The sequence below is a fragment of the Microcebus murinus genome, chromosome 2 (genome assembly GCF_040939455.1).
Source record: "Microcebus murinus isolate Inina chromosome 2, M.murinus_Inina_mat1.0, whole genome shotgun sequence".
Taxonomy (NCBI): Eukaryota; Metazoa; Chordata; class Mammalia; order Primates; family Cheirogaleidae; genus Microcebus; species Microcebus murinus.
Window position 1 is genome coordinate 1,066,622 of NC_134105.1, and position 22,284 is coordinate 1,088,905.

Consider the following 22,284-nt stretch of genomic DNA (forward strand, 5'->3'; position numbering starts at 1 on the left):
AGTGAGCGAACCGGCATGTGACTCGGCCCCAGGTACCTTCCTTTCCAGCTCTCCCTTCACTAAAGCCCACCTAGCCGTGGGCTGCACCCTCTGCCCTAGCTCTTGCGCCCGGCTGAGTCAGGGCGCGCTAGTTAACGGGTTCATTGCAGCAGCTGCTTTCCAGAACTGAGCAGAACTGGAACCTCATCGCTGGTCGCCCCACGTGCAGAGGCCGTGCTGGGCGAGGCTGCCCAGTGGCCAGCGCTGGCCACTCCTCCCCACCACAGCCTAATGCAGCCAGACCGCCTCTCGTGTGGCACCTGCCGCCTGGCTGCTGGCGATGGGGGTGTCCGCAGAGAGGGGTGCGCCAGTCGGGCAAGTGGCTGCAAGCAACCGGGCTCAGGGGGTAGAGGGAGCTCCGTCACAGACACAAGAAAGGGAAGCTGTAAGGTCACAGCAAGTCATGAAACGAGGGAGAGGATGAGGGGGAGGAAGGCAAAGAGGAAGCAGAGGAGGAGGACAAAGGGCAGGGAGGGGGCAGGGAGAAGGGGATGGGAAGGAGGGAGGATGCTGGTGGCCTCCACGGAGGTGCAGGAATAAGAAAGGAAACAGGTTTGTTTTTCTGATTTCGAGCTTTGAATTCCCAAGGAGGAGATGCCAGTAGACAAGAGAATGCCAGAGGGGAGGGACCTGGGTGAGAGACGTCTCGGCCGATCCCTGTCAGATGGTTGTCACAGCACCGAGAGGTGATGAGGTTGCCCGGGTAGACTGTGAGCCCCGCATTCCCCATCTTACGAGCTGTGAGGACGGAGGGGTCCACCGGGCACAGGGCAGGTGCTGAATGAATAGTGTTGCTGTACCGTGGGTTTAATTAGGTCAGCAGGAGGGAGCCTGGCCCTGCCACCGCACACAGCTCTGATCGGGGTCAGCGTCCTTCCTTCCCTGGCTTCTGAAGGCCACCCCTCACACGCACAGGGCCCAGGGCCCACCGGCTTCTCTGCATCTTTTCTGCCACCAAGAAATGATCCCCACCTTCCACACCCGGCTCCGCCCCCAATTACGCTGTCACCTGAATAATTTGCTCTGCCAGGGAGAGTCTGCTTCTCAAAAGGCAACTGTTTCATATAAAGCCAGGACCCAAATGGCAGGATTCAAGGCATGAGACAAAGGCTGGTCCTCTGGGGAAAGGGAAGCCTTGCAGAGCCCCGAAGACACACCCCTGTGCTGCCCAGGCCCCTCACGCCCTCTCCAGGCTTCCTGCCAGCCCGGACCTGGGAGCTCCTTGGCCACAGGCCTTCGCTGTGGACTCTCCAGTAGGTCCCCTTCCACGTTCCTCTCTCCGTCAGTCCCATCCCTGCCTCTGAAGACGCCAGCCGGAGCTCATCACGGGTCCTTGCCTCCTCCCACATACCCTTAGACCACTGCTGTTGGAAGGGCCCTTGTGGGCTAATCAACCCAGAAATTGTCACGTTTCTTTGTAGCTAAATCTTGCATCCCCAGTATGGAAACCAGGTTGAGGAAAGACAGCGCTGTGTGGAGAGAGAGTAGGTCCCTTGGAGCTTCCTCTTGAATTCCTCCCCAGCCTTTGCAAGTTACAACCTTAAGGCTCAAGAGAATGGCGTGAGGGCTACTGACAGTCCCAGTTTCAGGTCATGCAGATGAGGAAACCAACACCTAAAGAGGAAGCAAGAATCGCCCAAGGCTAATTGCACAGGAATTAGCAGGAGCAGACTCCATTTTCTTCAAATATGTTCATATGTATTATTCATATATAAATATGTAAACTATTCATATGCATTATTTATATATAAGATATTAGTATTTATATGTGTCCCAGTTTCTCAAAATTCTCCATCTTGTAGTCTATTTTCTGTAATATATTAATCACTGTTATTTTAAAGTTGGTATCTGATAACTCTAATACTTAGGTGTTCTATGAGACTATTTCTTTTGTCTTTTATTTTTTCCTCTTTGTTTTTGATCATTTGGTCTTGTCTGCTGGTGTGCCTGGTAATCTTTGGTTGAATGCTGGGCATTGTGGATGAAAAGCTATAGAGATAATTCAGGGTCCTAAGTCAGAGGCTGGTAAACTACCCACAGGCCAAACCCTGGCCTGTTTTCTGTGTTTGTACAACCCAGGAGCTAAGGATAGTTTTTACATGTTAAAAAAAAAATTTGAAAGAATAATGTTTTGTAACACATGAAAATCATTTGAAATTCCAGTGTCCCTAAGCAAAGTGTTATTGGCACACGGGCATGCCCAGTTGTTTACATTTGTCCGTGGCTACTTCCGAACTGCAAAGGCAGGGGTGAGTGGTTGCCATGGAAACCATGTGGTCTGCAAAACTTAAGCCACCCCCTGCCTGGCCCCTTGCAGAAGAAGTTTGCCGACCCCTGCTCTGGATGCCGCTTCCTCCTGCAGAGGGGGAGGCAGCCTGTTCTTCTGGTGAACAGCTCAGTGCCTTTACGTGGCTGAGAGGGGGCTTTCCACCTTCCTGGGGGCCCATCCTCCTCCGAAGGCTTCACTCCACTTGCCTCCCCAGCCCACGATGCCTCCCGGGCTCCAAGTGGCTGTCGTTTAGGGCCAAGAGGACAACACCTTTTCCGTATTCCAAACTCACAGGGAAACCTCAGCTTCTCACTTCCCAGACTGAACTTGAGCGTTGTTTGTTTCCATTTGCTTTCTGTGACAGAGTCCCTGTCACCTGCTCCGAAAGGCCTTCTAGGGCACAGGGGTCAGGATGTTACCAGGACCCGAGAGCAGCCGTTTTCCTGCCTGCTTCCTTCTCCCAGCGCGAGTGTCCCCTCCTCCCTGCCCTCCCCCATCACCCCACCTGGCCTGGCATCCTGGGGACAGTGCCACAGCCACCACTGCCTGGGCCTCTCCCGCCCTGCCTGGGAGGACCCTGTGGGCAGGATGCAGGGAGACCAGCCCCGCCTGTCAGGGCCGACCCACCAGGTGTCTGTCCGGGGGTGGGGGACATGGCGACTCACACCGTGGGCCCCTCCTGCAGGCCACCGTGCCACGGATCAGTGGCACCGCCTGGCATTGCCACTCCTGTCTGGTGGGAGGGGGCGTCCGACCACTGTCCAAGGGCAGCAGGAAGGGACGGCGGATCTGGGGGCCTTTTGATTGCATCTGTTTACCTGTTTGTTTCTCGTTAAATGGTTGTTGGTGTCATAACGACAGTGGCTATTATTGAATGTAATGATCTTTCGCCACCAGGAAGCCTTAAAAAGTCCTCAGGGGTCCCCGTGGGAGCTAGTGGGGCTGTCATGTTTCCCCTTCTTCCCCGCCTCTTCCTCACCATCGCGTAGCAGCTTCCCTGAGCTTCCCGGCTGCACAGGGAGTTTAGGGAAACCCAAGCTAACCCTCGGCCTCCTGCGGGCTCCAGTGACAGTACCGGTCGCTTTGAAGGCAGAGCACACGGCCACCTGGCCCCGTGGCTCTGTGGCTGTGTTTGTGAGCCCAGGGTCTTGTCCCGGGAGATGAGCTGGGCTCTCCCACCTCGCCTCTGCACTCGGCCGAGCCCTGGAGGAGTGGCTCAGACCTTGGGGACGGCGTGCTGTGACAGTGAAGGAAACACTGCTCGCTGGCGTTTGCTGAAGCTCGGCGAGGCGGACCTTACCCATGACCGTCCTGACAGGTGCAGAGCCGGCACGCGGGGTCTTGCAGCCGGGCAGAGAGGCTGCGTGAGCTCTGGACACAGGCAAGGGGGGGTTCGCAGCCACAGGGCAGGATGGGGGGCGGCGGATGGGAAACAATTAGGAGGAAATATTCAGGGCGAGGGGATCCTGGCTGAACCCCCAAACTGGAATCTTGCTGACAGGCCAGGGTGACCAGACCCCACCTGGGGGAGGGGACAGTTTCAGAGGCGGCCAGATATCAAGAGGGGGGGTTCTGGCTAAGACGACCTAGCAGGTTCTTTGCTAAAACTAGACTTTTTGAGGAAGCATGCGATGGCCCCAGGAGAGGGTCGGGGCCCTGACTCAGGGGTGGCCAAGCAGAGTGTCACTGACGGAGTCCAGTGTCCACCTCAATGAGCAAGTGTCTCTCGGCACAGTGATGGGAGTGGGGCCTCTTTCCCGCCACGGGGCCCTGAAGCCGGGAGAAGCCGGCCAGGGTGGGGGCTCGGCCCTGTAGAAAGCAGCCTGGGGAGGGCCCAGGGGTGGGTGTTCCTGCACCACAGAGCCGCTGGCTCAGAGCCCAGGACCAGCACGTGGGGTGCTCCTGGCAGTGTCTGCGTGGGGCCCGCGGTGTGGACGGCCCTTCTCTGACCCAGACTCCAAGGCTGGGGCTTGCTGGCGCCAAGACTTGGCAACAAGTGACGTCCCCGCTGGGTCTGTGTTTCCCACGCTGCCTTCTTTCCCTCCACCGCACGGGGTCTCCAGGAGCCTGAGGTGCCGGGTGCGGGGCAGCCGCCAGCAGAGCCCGAGAGGCAGAGAAGCTCCTTCTGAGCCCACAGAGGATGCGTTCTGCCAGGGGTTCGGACGCTTAGGCTCTGTGGGAGGAGAGTGCGGATGCCAGATTGTCGGGGAGATGCCGAGTCACACAAACTTGCTGAAATGGGTTTGTTTTCTGCGGATTGTCAAGCCTGCGTGTCCCGAGTCTCCAGGAGGAAGCTCAGCTCCACGCACGGAAGCCCCGCTGGGGCCTGGGCGCGGAGCTCTCACCTGTTTATTGTTCCCAGGACACTGAAAGGGGGTTTCGGCTCCTTTACCCCCATCTCTGTGTCACCAAGCCCAAGCCCCACGCCCCGGAGCCTGGGGTTCCTGCAGTGAGAGCCGACTGGGCGGCTCATGCGCGAGGCATTGCTTGGGGAGCTGATGATGCGTCCAGGTGAGGCTGGGAGATCTGGCGTGGCACCTGCAGACGGTGGCGCTCCGTGAGTGGAGGCCAGCCCGCCTGCGGTCTCTCTCTGCTAGTGTGTCCCTTACCTGCGGCCCCCAAACGCCACAAGCAGCACCAGCCCTTGGGCGTACGTGAGGGTGTTGTGTGGGGCTGCATCTGTCGGCTCACCTGGACCTCCCGTCCTCCCGAAGGCCTTCGGGGCATGTTCAGCCCAGCCTGCACCGACGCCATGCTGCCAGCGCTGGCCTGCCTGGCCCAGAGAGAACTGCAAGGTGTCAGGGCACAAGTGCGGCTGATGACTCGGGGCCACCGTGGTGGCGCATCACAGGGCGAGGGGTCTGTATTAGGTCCTCCTGGCACCTCTGGTCATCGGAGCCCTCACCCCAGATCCGATCACACATGCATCTCTGCCACTGTTCCGCGTCTGCCGCCTCAGCCCCGGACCCGAGCCTGCCCTGGGGGAGGGGACCCCGCCCACGTTTGTTCCCCTCCCGCAGCCTTTGGGTCTAGCCCACCGCCCGCACATAGTAGGTCCTCAACAAACAGCCCTTGAGTGAGAAAATAGCACTTCTCCCTCGGGCAGGGACGTTGCGGAGCCAAGATGTGCCACTTCTCAGTCGTGTCTCCTCGAGGAACCGTCAGACCCTGTACGGGGAAGAGGGAGCAGAATCACGGCGGCATTTGACATCCGGGGGGCACAGAGCGGGGACGGGCTCCCACCCGCCTCTGCACGGGGCTCCGTGCACGCGCCACGCTGCCACTCCCTGACAGCGCAGCCCCGGTGGCGGGCGCAGAAGAGGTGTCACCGTGAGTGACTGTTGTACCTGCGGGCGCCAAGGGGGCACCTTCCATCCGAAAGCAGATTCTCAGGGCCGACCTTTTCGTGCATCCCCTGCAAACTCCACATGGGCTGCTCAGGCAGGGCGCACAAAGTGCAGAGCCCGGGCCAGGACGCACGCCCACTCAGCTCCAGACTGGATCGGGCTCGAGATACATTGATCGCTGCCTGCCCCACCACGACTGTTTGTATCTGCGACCACCCACGGCACTGGGCCTGCTCCTCACAGGTAGGTGGGGCAACTGGACAGGTGCATCTGTCCCGGACCAGAGCTAATGTCAAGACATCACTGGAAACGAGTCAGCCACAGGGGCTGGAACCACAGGGAGGCAGGCGTCCTGGGGTCCGGGCTCCCGCCTGTCTAACTCGGATAGGTGTCAGGGAGACAGGGAATGTGTTTTGAAATAGAACCCAAGATAAAAAGCCTGGAGGAGCGAGTTCCTGGGGCTGGAAACCAGATGGGAACCGGCCGCGATGCCCTCTGAGTGTCTGGAACGTTCTGATGTGGCCGTGGCAGTGATTTAGTCCACTGAACCCCGTGGGGCTCCCAGCCACGGCGAGGAGCCACTGTCCTGGGTACCCGCTGCGTGCAAGGTCCTGACCTGGCGCCGTCCTCCCGGGGTGGCTCATGCTCCAGCGCCGTGGCGTCCCAGGCGCCCAGTCTGCCCAACGGGACCCACGAGGGCCCAGGGCCACGCCTCGCCCACGACGGAGGGGCAGCCGGGCTTTGTGCGGGGAGAGCCTCCCTGTTCACTGAGAGGTTTGATCCATTCAGTGTTTTACAGGCTAAATACAGCTTCGGCGGGACGGCGGGTGCTGGCGGCATGGGCGAGCCGTCCGAACTTCCTGGCTGACACGTGGGACCCGGGGCCCTCCTGCCAGGCTCAGGCCCGCAGAGGGGCAGCCTGGAGGGCCCGTCTGAAGCCTCCCTTGCCCACGGGCACCATGCGGGTGTCCCTTCCCAGGCCCCGGCGCTGAGTCGCCCCCACTACCCCCCACCAGCACACGCCAGCAGAGCCACATCCTTTGTGGAAATGTCACAATGACCAGGGAACTAACTGGAAGAAATGGGTCATCTCCACATCGGCCGCTGAGTATTAGCAGCTTCTGTTTTTAGAGATGCGTGGAGATTCGGCCCGTGTGTCCTACGTGTGTGATTGTGCACGCGTGTGTGTGTGTGTGTGTGTGTGTGTGAGCTCCGGCTTTGAAAGCTGCCCTGGGAGTTTGGAACGGAAGCCTCTCTGCGGGGTTTGCATTTCCCCAAGAGCAGACCCGATCGCCCCGCGTCTGGGGTACAGGCAGGAGCCACGTGTCCTCCGCCCCAGTTTGGCGTCCTGGTCCCCACTGCCTGCTGGGCCAGGCTCTCGGAATGTGAGTCAGAGGGAGCAGGTGGCGGGGCCTGGCTCCCGTGTGTAACCCAGTTCGTCGCCACTTAGTTCGATTCAGAAATGTGTGTGTCGAGCCTCCTCTGCTTCCACGGGGGCGACAGTGCGGGCTCCACCTGGGCCAGTGCTGTGGCCACACGTGTAGGCTCGTGGGCAAAGGCTGCCCGTCCCGCCCCACACCGAGGGCTCCACCTGGGCCAGTGGTGTGGCCACACGTGTAGGCTCGTGGGCAAAGGCTGCCCATCCCGCCCCACACCGAGGGCCCACCTGGGCCAGTGCGTGTGGCCACATGTGTAGGCTCGTGGGCAAAGGCTGCCCGTCCCGCCCCACACCGAGGGCCCACCTGGGCCGGTGGTGTGGCCACACGTGTAGGCTCGTGGGCAAAGGCTGCCCGTCCCGCCCCACACCGAGGGCTCCACCTGGGCCAGTGGTGTGGCCACACGTGTAGGCTCGTGGGCAAAGGCTGCCCATCCCGCCCCACACCGAGGGCCCACCTGGGCCAGTGCGTGTGGCCACACGTGTAGGCTCGTGGGCAAAGGCTGCCCGTCCCGCCGCACACCGAGGGCCCACCTGGGGTCCTGGGGCTACTCTAGGACAGCGTCGCAAGCTTTTTCTTCCAGGCCTGGGTGTACGCCAACTGTAGGCTCACAGGCCGTGCAGGGTCTGTGCCGAATGTGCCGTCGGGACACTCTGGAGCCCGCTGTTGGGAAGAAGGTCATTTTGCAAACTTGGGGTGAGGGCCCCGGGCCCTGTTGTCTCCTCAGTCCAATCGATCCCCTTTGGAAAGCCGTCAGCGTGGAGGGCAAGCCCCCCTGCCGGGGAACAGGTTTCAAAGCTCTCGGCCACCGTGCCTCGCCCCCACCTGCCCAGGACCCCCGGTCTGGAAGGGCAGTGCGTGTCCCTCAGGCCGAGCAGCGGGACAGGCTGAGACTTGGCCGCGGAGGTGGTGCAGAGAAGAGAAGGCAGGTAGCTGCCCTCTCAGGGTCTGGAGCTGGGAGAGGTGGCTCTCTGAGAACCATCTGGGGCACCCTGTGGTCATCCTCAGGTTCTCAGAGAAGGTTCTCTGTGTCAGAGGAACTTGCTTTTTGGTGTGGCCAACCCAGGGGTGACAGCTGTGGCCCAGCCCAGGGTCAGGGGCTGTGAGTGCAACTTCAGGCCCCTTTTGGAGCCTGTGACCAGCAAGGTGCAGCTGAGGGGCCCAAGTCTCTCCAGACTGCAGTGCCGGGCCACTGGCCACCGCGTGGAGCACTCCCCTCCTCGGGGGCTGTGCGGGAAGCAGCGGGGGCTGGGCCTGGAGCTGCTGCTCGGTTCGAATCTGGTGCTTGCCGTGTCTTAGCTGTGTGTTCGGTAAAGGGCTAACCCTGCTCAAAGGAATGTCCTCTCACTCAGGTGACCTCCCAGCCCTTGGAGCTCATGCCTGGTGAGAGGGTCTCTGTGTACCTGGGGGCCATGGGCTGGGCCCGGCAGTCTAACAGGGTGACTTGTGGTGGAGACCTTGGGCCATGTGGTGTTGGCTCAGCCTCCAGGAGGGCTGGCCACTGAGGTCACCCGTGTGGATGGTCAGCTGTGTGGCAAAGCCCAGCGCGAGCTCTGGACACCGAGGGAATGTCCGTGTTTGGCGGTACTTCATCCTCTGCTGGAAGGTGACGTTGGGAAGCTCACACCTGGGCTCTCCTGGGTTCTCCTGCTATGATAAACCACAATCACAAGTATGATGGCTTTCCTGGGTTCTGTGGGTCCCCCTAGTGAATTGTTTATCCTGAGATGGTCTTGGGGACCCCTGAATCACCCTGTGCAACCTTGAGAAAATCCCTTAACCTCCCTCTGGACTTGGGGAGCATCTCGCACCCACCCCTGGGTGTTGCAGTGGGCGGTGTGTGAAATGATCCACTTAGATCAAGGCTTGGCGCGCTTGGCCCATCGAGTAGGGCTGCTTCGCCACGTGGGGTGACTCTATAGAAGCTGCCGGCAGGTGGTCCCTCACCTTCTCCCCCAGCCCTGGCTCTGTTACCAGTGAGGGAGGGGCTGGAGGGGGAAGGGGTGTACAGGGGAAAGGACCAGAGATCGAAGCCACTCAGGGTGCGACCCTCTGACCCAAGGCCTCTCGTCCTCAGTACCGCTGACCAGCAAGTCAGTTTGGGCCAGGTCATCCTTCTCTATGGGGTTGTCTTTGCCTTGTAGGATGTTTATGGGTGTCTTTGACCTCCACCAGCTATATGCCAGCAGAACGACCCTCTGCCCTGGTGTGACAATCAGGAACATCTCCAGGCACGGCCAGATGCCCCAGTTGAGGACCATGGCTCCACTTCCTCTGGTCCTTCAGGGTGATTCCTCGAGGACAACATCACATGGTGTTGTTGTAACGAAGCTGAGGCCTTTGAGATGTCGGCACAGCTGTTCCCTCCATGGGGGTTCCATTCCTCCAGTGTGTGGCCCTGTCCCCAGGTGGAGACACTTGTGACGAGAGGGGACCTCATCTCTGCAGAGTCTCTGCTGGAGCCCCTCCCTGAGCTGGGCCACCCCTCACTGTGACGGTTAATTTTATGTGCCGACGTGACTGGGCTAAGGGGTGCCCAGATAGTTGGTAAAAACACTATTTCGGGGTGTGTCTGCGAGGGTGTTTCCCAAAGAGATTAGCATCTGAATCAGCAGACCGACTGAGGAAGGTCCACCTTCACCCCTGTGTGTGGGCGTCATCTAATCTCCCGAGATTCGGCTCAGTCTCCCAGAATTGAGCCAAAAGGTAGCAGAAGAGCAAATACTGTGCCATCTTTCTCTTCTTGGGCTGGGACATCCCTCTTCTCCTGCCTTTGGCCCTGGGCTGAATTACCCACGGGCTTCCCCGGTTCTCCCGCTGGCAGACGGCGCAGCTCGGGACTTCTCTTGGCCTGCGTGGCCACGTGGGCCAGTTCCCATAATAAATCCCTTATAGGTCTCGCTCTCTGTTTTATTGATTCTATTTCTCTAGGGAACCTGACTATACACTCACCCTGTGGAAGGCTCTGCAGGGTCACCTGGAAAGTGGCACACTTCTTTGTGTCCCTTCCATAAAAGCTGGTGGCCTTGTTTTTTTTTTTTTGTTTTTTTTTTTGTATGTGTGCGAATATCCCAGTTTTAGAAGGTGTGCTTTCTCTTCCGAGCCTGCCCCAGGAGGGAAGCAGCTGCCTCAGAAGGAGCCTAAACCTTGAAGAGCCTCCGACGCGGGCAGGGCAGGCTGGCCTCTCACCCGTCCCCTGTGCACACCGCGAGCCTCCCCTCGCTCGGGGCAGCCCCTTCCCCGAGACTCTTTTTCAAGGGCTGCTGTGAGGTTGGCATTTTGCAGGTCTTTGTGGGAAAGGAATGGGCTCTTTGTGATGGAATTGGCACTTCGGGTACCCAGGGTCACCTGTCACCTGTCAGACTCACCCCTGCAGGACGGACATCCTCGTGTCTGTTGACCACGGGTCTTTGCATAATGCAGGGACCTGAGAACCCAGCCTTGGGAAATGAGCAAGAATGAGCACAGAAATGTCACTCCGCTTGCCTTGCCAAATCCCAGGACCACTGTCCTGCTCTCATCCAGCCAAGCACGCCCCACCCCCTCCCATAGTAGAAAAGAAAGCCCCGATGGGTTATTCTCGCCATGGACAATGGCCCGCGCTCAACCGGCTTCATTTAATAAGACCTCGCTCAGACTCGGGAGATGGATCACCAACTTCCACATCAATCTTCGGGGCCTGATCTTATTACAAACCACCACAAATATAACCATAAAAACCCTTCTGATGGATGCGGAGCTTGGTAATCCATCTGTCCCCATCCATTATTCCGGGTATAATTTTTCATTATCTGGATGGCAGCTGATTCCTAGCACATTAGTATACAGTGGCAATTACCAGGCGCAGAAAGAGCCCCTAAATTAGCGGGAACAATAACACCTGTCAGGACGGGGAAGCAGGAGTCCCGGCACGGCGCGGGGCCGCGCCCTGGGACCACGTGGGGACTGCAGAGAGTCTGGAGACGGGATGCAGCGTTGCCCTTGGAAATGGAGAGGAGAAGATTGTTCTGTTGTTTTCCTTTCTTGGGGGCATAGAGTGTGTGTTCCCTGGAGGTGACATGATTGTCAACCCAGTCACAGCCCACCTGACAGCTGGCACGCAGATTGCTCAAGGTCGGCCTCGCCAGGGCCAGTGGGGCTCCTGGGACGGGTGTTGCCGGCTGCATTGTCCCACAGCCACCAGGGACTCGGTCAGAGGACGTTGTCGAGGCCGTGAGTGTCCAGAGATGATTCTGGGGAAGGGGAGAAGTCGGGGGGATGTCCCCCCAGATCGGTGCTCTTGCCATGGTTTGGGGAAAGTCCTTTCCAGAAACAGACAGGATATGGTTTCCCTCCACACAGTGATTCCTCGATCTTCGAACCCCTGTTTTTCACAAGATGCAGTTTCTTTTCAACTTGGGGAAAATGGAGATAGACACGTGGCGGAGATATTTCTAAGGGCCCTTGGAGGGATTAGGTTGGTCAATTTCTCCGAGAGTTAAGACTTCCAAAAATCGAGAATCCCGTCCCATTGGCTTCTCCAGGGGAACCCTCGTGCAAAGCGACCCATTCTCCGGATGCCTCATGTGCAAAAACCCGGCAGGGTGAGGCTGCCTGCTGCTGGGTGTCCCGGCCCTATGGTCCACCGGGAGGTGTGGGTCTCCCCAAAATCACCTGCCAGCGGCCAGTGAAAACCCAGCAGTGAGGAAGCCTTTGATGATGGAGTGGCAGGTGCTAGCCTGTCCTTAGTTAAGGGTGGCAGTTTGATTCTCAGCTTTAACTAATGATTCAAAACGGATAAATACTTTTCCTAATTTACAAACTGAGCCACCTTTGGCTATTCACCTAAATCAGGACTCTGCAAACCATGGTCCATGGGCCATATACGGCTGCTGGTTTGTAAATGAAACGTTATCCAGGCTGGGCGTGGTGGCTCATGGCTGGAATCCTAGCACTCTATGTAAGGCCGAGGCAGGCAGATTGCTCAAGGTCAGGAGTTTGAAACCAGCCTGAGCAAGAGCGAGACCCCGTCTCTACTAAAAAAAAAAATAGAAAGAAATTAATTGGACAACTAAAAATATATAGAAAAAATTAGCAGCCAGGCATGGTGGTGCATGCCTGTAGTCCCAGCTACTCAAGAGGGTGAGGCAGGAGGATGGCTTGAGCCCAGGAGTTTGAGGTTGCTGTGAGCAAGGCTGATGCCACAGCATTAACTCTAGCCTGGGCAACAGAGTGAGACTCTGTCTCAAAAAAAAAATGATATCATGCCCATTTGCTTGCTTGTCTGTGGCTGCTTCGGTGCTACAGTGGCAGAGGGGCGCGGTTGTGACCCAGACCACACTGCCTGGAAAGCCCAAATTACCACCTCTTCGGTCCTTTAAGAAAACGTTTGCCTACCTGGAACCCACAAGAGTACTTAAGGGACTCGCACAGATGAGGAAACTACTCCTGGCATTTGGAGAGAACTAAATGACAGGACAGATGCTTCAAACACTCCACAACTTCTCACATGTTGTTCTGTTCTTCCCAGTAGGCGGCCTTCCAAAGACAGGAAATCATGAGTCATCCTGATGGATTTTCCGTATTTCAACCTGCTTCCTCTAAACACTGTCTGGGCCACAGGTCAAAAGGCCCAGTCCTTGTCCAGCCGTCAAGCCCCCGGGGTCTGTGGGTTCTGCCTGTAGTGGTGGCTCCTCATGCGGGAGTCTAGAGACCCATCGGAACCCACGGGCCAGGCCTTGGAGCATAAGGCTCTCTGCTTTGCAAGAAAAGTATGTAAAGGGCAATAAAATGTTTACCTAACCAATTCAAAATCAAAGTACGTCTACAGGTATGCTGGAATTGGATTTTCTCAGGGACTCCAGAGCAGAGAGTTGCTTTTTGTCCTGGCTCTGCCAGGTGACCAGGGAAAGGTCACTTTACTTCTCTAGCCTGGGGTCAGTCGGGCGGGTGCAAAACATGTGGAGTGTGGGGCTGGATGCAATTGATCGTGGCGCGTAGACTCAGCAAGGTGTCGGCATAAAGAGATCATTCCAGAACGCATAGCTGCTGCGTTATTGTATGTCTGCCCAGAGCCTCTTAGCTGGTTATTAACCACATATTGCATCCTTCACATTTTAATCTGGAGAGTCTGATGTAGAAGACTCACGCAGAAGGCAGAAGAGCCTTCAGAACAAGGCAGATGTAAGAAATTCAAAGTTACCTTTGTTCCCGTTCCCCTGGTTTCTTATTTTTGACTTCTCAGTTTTAAGCTTAATAATACGTCACACAGCTAAGACGCCGTGGTATCTAGTAGGGTGGGTGTAAAGATGATGATTTGGTCTCCTTCTTAAGATGCTCGGAGGCTCACAAGGACCTCAGGCAAAGGGCTGTCCTTCTGCTCTTAGTGTCATCAGTCAGAGTGTCCCTGGAGGCAGCTGTTCCCTGCTCTGGGCCTCAGTTTCTTTGACCCATCAGAAAGGAGACTTGATGCTTTCCTGTCCTCCCTGTGAATATGGGCGGAAGGGAATTAACCACCTAAGACACAGCCAGTCACGAAACCTTTCCATTCCAAGGACTGTGTCCACCACAAACATTCAGATCAGTAGGAGAATTCCGGTAGTAATGAGATGAGGCCCCAGCCTCCTCTGGCCCACAGATGTTTGAGGCAGAGTGTTCTTCTCTTGCAGGGGCGCTGTGCCCCAGCTGGGCTTGGCCTCTTGGGTTGACCCCTTCCCCACCGCTGCCCGCGTGGCTCACCCTGCCCCCTTTGCTCTTTTATGTCACCCGCCTCTGAAGGTGTGGAGTTCTCCAGCTTCAGCCTAGACGATGGCAGGAATGGTCCAAGAAGCAAAGATCTAGTCCTCACCATGGGGGTTGGGGTGTGACGTGGCGAGAGTGGGCTGAGAGGGTCCTGGTGTGGGCCCGGAGCACTGTGGGCCCGGACCTGCCATGGAGGAGGTGGCGGGGCATAAGCACCTGCCTCCGTGAATGTAGAAGCTCGTTCCCTCCCAGCAATGTAGAAGGGAGAGGAGCCACCTCTGCCTGATGGAGGGAGAAGGAAGGCCATCAAATCACAGTCAGCACTGCGATTAACCAAGTCTGAGCTCAGAATAGTATGACCGCTCTTAGTATGGGCTGTGGAGCCAGCAGATCCCATGTAATCTGAGGAATTTAAATAAACTCACCCAGATAGTTTTCACTTTCATAAGTGTTAATGACAATATCTCCCTCTGAGAGCTGTTATCAGGAATAAATTGGATAATAACACACATGAAAATTGCTACTACTTGTTGGGTGTATCTGTGATAATCGCCACCATCACCACCAATACCACCACCACCACCATCACCACCATCCCCACCATCCCCACGACCACCACCATCACCATCATCACCACCACCACCACCATCCCCACCACCACCACCATCCCCACCACTACCATCACCACCATCACCACCACCACCATCACCACCACCACCACCATCACCACCATCACCACCACCACCATCCCCACCACCACCATCACCAGCACCACCACCATCCCCACCACCACCATCCCCACCATCACCACCACCACCATCCCCACCATCACCACCACCACCACCATCACCACCATCACCACCACCACCACCATCACCACCACCACCACCATCCCCACCACCACCACCATCACCACCACCACCACCATCACCACCACCACCACCACCACCATCCCCACCACAACCACCATCACCACCACCATCACCACCACCACCATCCCCACCATCACCACCACCACCACCATCACCACCACCACCACCATCACCACCACCACCACCACCACCACCACCATCCCCACCACCACCACCATCACCACCACCACCACCACCACCACCACCACCATCACCACCACCACCACCACCACCATCACCACCACCACCACCATCACCACCACCACCACCACCACCACCACCACCACCATCCCCACCACCACCACCATCACCACCACCATCACCACCACCACCATCCCCACCATCACCACCACCACCACCATCACCACCATCACCACCACCACCACCATCACCACCACCACCACCATCCCCACCACCACCACCATCACCACCACCACCACCATCACCACCACCACCACCACCACCATCCCCACCACCACCACCATCACCACCACCACCACCATCACCACCATCACCACCATCACCACCACCACCACCATCACCACCATCACCACCACCACCACCATCACCACCATCACCACCACCACCACCATCACCACCACCACCACCATCACCACCATCACCACCATCACCACCACCACCACCATCCCCACCACCACCACCATCCCCACCACCACCACCATCCCCACCACCACCACCATCACCACCACCACCACCATCACCACCACCATCACCACCACCACCACCATCACCACCATCACCACCATCACCACCACCACCACCATCACCACCACCACCATCACCACCACCACCATCACCATCACCACCATCACCACCACCACCACCATCACCACCACCACCACCATCCCCACCACCACCACCATCACCACCATCACCACCATCACCACCACCACCACCATCACCACCACCACCACCATCACCACCACCACCACCACCATCACCACCACCACCACCATCACCACCACCACCACCATCACCACCATCACCACCACCACCACCATCACCACCACCACCACCATCACCACCATCACCACCATCACCACCACCACCACCATCACCACCATCACCACCACCACCACCATCACCACCATCACCACCACCACCACCATCACCACCACCACCACCACCACCATCACCACCATCCCCACCACCATCACCACCACCACCATCACCACCACCACCACCATCCCCACCACTACCATCACCACCATCCCCACCGCCACCATCACCACCATCCCCACCATCCCCACCACCATCCCCACCACCACCATCACCACCATCCCCACCACCATCATCACCACCATCCACACCACCACCATCACCACCATCCCCACCACCATCCCCACCACCATCACCACCACCACCACCACCATCCCCACCACCACCATCACCACTATTCCCATCACCACCGCCATCACCATCATCACCACTGCCATTGTCACCTCCACCATCATCACCACTACCATCACCACCATCATCACCATCACCACCACCATCACCACCATCACCATCATCACCACCACTACCACCATCACCATCATCACCATCACCATCATCACCATCACCATCATCACCATCACTTCACCACCATCACCACCATCACCATCACCATCACCACCACCATCACCACCACCACCATCACCACCACCACCGTCACCACCACCACCGTCACCATCGTTACCATCATCATGACCATCAGCAGCAAGGGCTTCCTTATCACGGGAAGCACAGACACAGGGTGAGCACATTCTCTTGGTGACAGCATGGCTGTGTCTTGACTGGGCTGGAGGGAGTGTGTGGGTGGAAGACAGGAGGAGACTGAGCAGGCAGACCACCCCACATGGTTGTCCATCCTTGTCAACCCTTCCTATGGCCACAAGACCTGGGTTGGGTCCCAGGGAACTAACTTGGTGCAGAGGTAGCTACTGGGGCTTCTGGGCACTGCATTGTTGGTGAGGTTGGCTGAGGTCCCTGAGGCTAACCTAACTTTCAGCCCCATTGGCAAGCCACCTTGGCAGTCTTGGAGGAGGGAAACTCACCCAGAGGTTCACAGCAGGTGCCACAAATGTGGTGTGTGTGAGGTCATTTGCCAGAATGAGCAGTGAAGGCTGCAACTTTACAGAACAGGCCCCAGAGCAGGTGTTCCCTGCAGGCAGACACCACAGCCCATGTGGTCACCACGGCACTGTGGACACGCAGTAGGTGCACAATAAACATTCTCGAGTCAGTGGATTAAAGAGGGGTGCAGGGAGACCCCTGCTTCCCTGATGGTGCTTACCCTGTGGGTTCAGGGGGACTCCCTCATGACAAACGGCTGCTGCCCCCAAAACGGGGGAAATGGGAAGCAAAGCTGGTTTTCTGGTCATGCCAACTTTTAATCATTTATTAACGATTTCCCCACGAGGGTGATACTCAGCAGAGAGGTAACACCTTTTTGTGAGACTGTGTCCTTGGGAGACTGCTGGAAAATGGCGGCACTCTGAAACCCGCCAGGCTGAAACAGACACGCGCGGTGTTCTCGCCCCAGCCAGGTGGGTCAGGTGTGATGGGCGGGCCTCTGCGAAGTGGACCCTGACACCCGAGACCCAGGAAGACAGGGCAGGTGCTCAGACGAGCCCAGTGAAGAGCCAGGGAGACAGGCACGTGGGTGGGGCAAGGGGCTGCCACCTGCAGGCCCCGCAAGCTCCCCGCTGCCCTTGTCCCTCGGCCCTCTGCCCAGCAGGACAGGCCCAGAGCCGTGGACCTTCCTGGTGGCCCTGACTGTGAAGTCAGCCAGGGGACGCCCCTATTGCCTGTGCCCCAGGGAGGATGGGACAGGTGTGTGGTCAGGAGGGCTCTTCGTCTGTGGCGAGCCTGCCTTCCCGCCTCCTGCCTTGCGACTGTGGTTGGTGGCAGTTGTTGCAGGAGGGATGGGGACGCAGGGAGGGGATGGGAGAGGAGTCACATGTGCAGGGGCTCTCATGTGGCGCATGGCCGGGGCTCTGGCTGCCCCGTTCTGACGCACTGGTCCTCCTGTCCCCATCCTGCCGGTTCCAGTGCCCCAGCCCCATTCAGAGAGTGCTCGGGGCAGTGAGGCCAGATCATGGACTCTCTTTCCTGGACCTTTTATTCCTGGGAGCACATCAGGCAGTGAACTTCTTAGAGAGGACCCTGGAAAGAGGGTGGAGCCCCAGCAATCCGAGTGCCCAGGGTCTGCCAGGGTGTCACCCATGTGCTCCTCCTCCCAACGTCCCCAGTCAGTCCTGGGCCATCCTGGCTCCCCTGGGTCAGGCCGGACCTTGCTGCCACTCACAGACCAGCAACTCTGTTGGTCCAGATCAGGGAGCAGAACTCACCCAGGGTAAAGGAGAGAAGGGACATGGGACAGATCCTCAGGGAATGTCTCAGCTGGAGCTTACCTGTCGCCAGCTAAAGGCTGCAGGTGAAGGGCTCAGCAGGTGCAAGAAAGGACACAGCCCCCAGGGGCCAGGTCACGGCGTGAGGATGAAGAGGGCAGTGGGGATGGGGGAGGCCAGCGCTGGTGCCTCCTTCCTGGACCCCAGGTGAGAACAGCCTCGGTGCCCGAGGCGCCCACCATCCTGCTGGCTATTGTCGAGAAAGAGAGACCCGAGCACCTGCCACGTGGTCCCAAGGCTGCTGTGGATGGGCGCTGGCATCCACAGCCACGTTGGGGGGCGCCCCGCCCTGCCTGCACCCCGCCCTCTGGCGAGCCGGGTCTCACGCACGCCCTCCTCCCTCTCTCCTTCCAGGTCTGGCTGTCCATCAGGTCATCACCATCACCGTCTCGCTCATCATGGTCATAGCTGCTCTCATCACAACTCTTGTCTTAAAAAATTGGTAAGGCTGCTCCGGCCCTCGTGGCCTGGAAACGGGGGGCTGTGGGGGTCCCCGGGGAGGTGCGCCCAGAAAGGCCCCTATTTTCCAAGCCCGGCCTGCTCCGCTGGCTCCCACCTGGGCCGTGTGGCTGCCACAGGCTGCTCACGCTCCACACCGACCCTTGGGCATAGCCCTGCACGGCTGGGCCCCCTGGCGTGGCTTCCCGGGCTGCGTGGTGTCCCTGTTTCCGGATTCTTTCTCTGGGTCCGGGTGAGCCTTTGGACGTTGCCCACCCAGAGCACAATCCCTGCTTCTCCCGGACCTTCCCGGGAGAGGCAGGGACAGCGCCCTCCTGCCAGCAGCCCTGCCAGGCGGGATCCCACCCCCGCCGTCTGTCTCGGTGGCAGGTCGCTGGGCGGCCCCATCCGTACCCCCCTTCCTCCCCCAGCCGCGCTGTCTGCTGAACTAGGTTAGCGCTTTGCTGCAGGCGGCCTTTGCCTATTTCCTCCTGGAAGCTGGCCTACTTTGAGGCTGGCCTTGCTGGGCGTGCACACCTGATACACCCTGAGAAAATCGGGGACTGCTGGGTGACCTGGTGCTCGAAAGCACCTCGGCGGCCCCGCCTGCCCGCAGCCACCCCGCCAACGCCCGCGCCTCCTTTTAGCGTCAAAGCTCACGCTCCCTGGCAGAGTGGCAGAGCACGGACGCCCTGCCGGCTGCAGACAGGGACGGGAAGTCAGGGCTGGAGCCTGGGACAACCGAAACCACACGGAGGTCGGGGAGAGACAAGCTCTGGGGCAGAGGAGGGCGCCCCCCCCGGGGCAGGTTGTGGGTGGGTGGGGCCGGCACCACCCCAGAACACACCGCCACCCCTCCCTGACCAGTAAAGCAGGACATCCAGGCTGCAGGGCATCCAGCACATGGGGCACCTTCCTGGGGACAGGGGAGGAGGACAGCAGTCTGCTCACGGCAGGGATTCTTAGGCGGGGCCGGCTGGCCAAGGGGCTTCGGGCCCCTGGATCGCAGGAATGTAAGAGGACAAATCCCACTGCCCAGCTCCCCAGGGGAGACGGCGGATTCCGTGTCCCATCCTGTGACAGGTGGCCCAGCCTTCATCTTGCTTTTCCCAAGCTTTTGAGTTTGTAGCAAACCTTCGAAGGGCCCCAGGGAGAACTGCCCCCAGGGGTGGACAGGTGGGTTCCGGAGCCTGGCCCTGCCCTGCCCTGCAGGAAGCCTTTCCGGGTGGGGCCGGCTGTGTGTTTTGCATCCACCTTGTCACCTTCGCTTACGGGCCGGGCCTTCTGCTCCTGCACCCAGGTGGCTCTTGCCGGAAAGCCAACGGGAAGCCCAGGTGCACGAGGAGCCCTCCCTGCATGTGGGATCTGAGCGGGAAGGAGATGGGTGGGTGCAGGGTGGGTGTGGTGAGAATGGCCCTGGACAAGGGGAGATGCCACACACCCGTCTGTCCTTCCTGTGGGCTTGTCTCCCAAGTGGCATTTGGGCTCCCTGACTTCGTCTTTGTCAAATCGCTGGACTGGTGAGAGTGAGCCCATGGCCAGCCTGCATGGCCTCTGGGAGCCCCCTTGGTCCCGAGATGCTGGGGAACAGGCAGGAACCACGGGGCAGGCAGGACGGCTCCTGGGGAGACCCTGCAGGTCTCATTTCCAGCTGGTGAGCGTTCACCTGGGTGGGGCCGAGGACAAGGGCCCGCCAGCTCATCACCTGCTGTTCCCCAAAGATCATTCCACACATAACCCATCCTAAAAGGAAGGGACGCTTGTCCCCAAAGGCTTCCGCTCACACTGTCCCCTCTGGCAGCAAGTACCCCGCGCGGCTCTCCTCTCACTGGGGCGCAGGGGCCTGAACCGGCGCCGCTGTCTGCCCGACAGACACCAGGCCCGGCTGTGAGTTCTCCCTGCTGCAGTAGCCACATCTAAAATTCAGATTGTATTTTTAAAAACAGTCGATGGCTTGATTGTGGTTGCTGTTCCTGAAGAGGCCGGGGGTGACTGTTTAATGTTAAATGACGGGTGGCCCGGGCCTGGAGCCCAGCGCCCGCGTCCGGGCCCCGGAGCTGTGCGGCTCCGGCTTCCGCCTGCCCCCACGCCAGCCTTGTCTCTCTTCCAGCTGTGCCCAGAGCGGGAACACGCGGCGGAACAGCCACCAGCGAAAGACCAACCAGCAGGAGGAGAGCTGCCAGAACCTGACGGACTTCACCTCGGCCCGCGTGGCCAGCAGCCTGGACATCTTCACGGCCTACAACGAGACCCTCCAGTGCTCGCACGAGTGCGTCCGCGCCTCTGTCCCCGTGTACACCGAGGAGACGCTGCACCCGGCGGGGGAGTATAAGTCCACGTTCAACGGAAACCGGTAAGCGCGGGCGCCGGCCGGACCCCGAGCGCTGGCTGCTGGCCTGTTTTTTCAGGTGTCCCGCGCCGCAGGTGGCTTTGCGGGGCACAGCAGGTACAGCAGCTAGTTTGGCGAAACGAGAGAGGCGGGGCAGGTACCCACAGGCCTCTCCGCTAAGAGAGAAGGAGGCAGCCCGAGTCCCGCTTGGGCAGCGGGTGTGGACGTGCAGGTGCCCAGCCCTTGCCACCGCCACGCCCTGGGGCCAGGCAGCGTCCTTCAGTCCCTCTGCCCCAGCCCAAAGCCAGCTGTGCGGTCACTGCCCTCCTAATCACCCACCGGTCACAGCTGCCTGGCCCCCCCAGACTCAGGGTCTCTGCGCCCCGCCAGCAGATAGTCAGCAGCAAACAGCAAAAGCGCCGGCATCAGCCAGATGCCCGGGCCGGACTTTCCTATTGCCTGTCCTTTATTATTAATCACGCGCAATCCCTCAAAGAAGACAGACCCCTACAGCCCTCCTCCGTAGGGCAATGTTGAAGAAACCCTTGAGTCAGCTCCTGAAGGTCTGTCCAGAATTAAATTAAAATGTCAATAAGCTTCTTTTAAGTGAGCATACATTATGGCGTCATTTTGTAAATTAAAAAAAAAAAAACAAAACAATGTCCAGCAGGTTGAAAATCTCAGGAAGACACGAGTGGGTCCCCGGGCGGCCTCCCAAGGCCCGGAGTTCACCTGTCCTTGTCCCGTCAGCAGAAATGAGCAGATGTCCCTTAAATACCTTCTCAGCTCGCTTCTTCATCCCCACGTCAGACTCCGTCCCAGACGCCGCCCTGCCCCCCAGGGGAGGACGACAGCACGGAGGCTCGGCCGTGCGCTAAACGGCTTGGATTCTACGCTCGGACATTCAGGGGACACGTTGGTGGCACCTGGCCTTCTAGAGGGCTCAGTTCGCAGAGCCTCGGTGGAAGGATGGGTCAGGGTGTGCATCCTGACGGGCCAGTGCTTGGCCGTGGGGAAGGGGGCAGGTGTGGGCTGGTCCTCGTTTTGTTTTGTTCCCCCCACCCACCCCACTATGTCCACGTCGGGTGGGGGGGTCCCGTCCCGGCACGGGGTCGGCACAGCGGAGCCCTCACGCCCTGGCAGGGGGGCGCTGGGCAGAATGGGCGCCTGCTTTCTGGCCTCAGGTAATGCTCTGCTGGGTTTCGCTGGCCTTGGGACACGGTAGCTTAGTCTCAAGGGTGGCAAACCGTGGGGGAGACACTTCAGGAGCCAGGTCCTGTCCGCCACGTGCAATAAGTAAGGCACGTCCAGCCCCTGCCCTCAGAGGCAGGGCCCCCAGGCTCTGGGCTCGTCCTGCAAGTTTGGAAACTAAAATCTGG

At 59.0% G+C, this 22,284-nt stretch overlaps 1 protein-coding gene across 1 annotated transcript in view; it reads left to right on the top strand.

Annotated features, from left to right (window-relative positions):
• Positions 1 to 22,284, top strand: part of AJAP1 (adherens junctions associated protein 1) — a 126,455-nt gene that overhangs the window by 93,935 nt on the left and 10,236 nt on the right. Inside the window, exons 3-4 of the mRNA XM_075993394.1 lie at positions 18,493 to 18,580; positions 20,687 to 20,929. Coding sequence (XP_075849509.1) covers positions 18,493 to 18,580; positions 20,687 to 20,929 — 331 coding nt within the window. The remainder of the gene's footprint in view (positions 1 to 18,492; positions 18,581 to 20,686; positions 20,930 to 22,284) is intronic.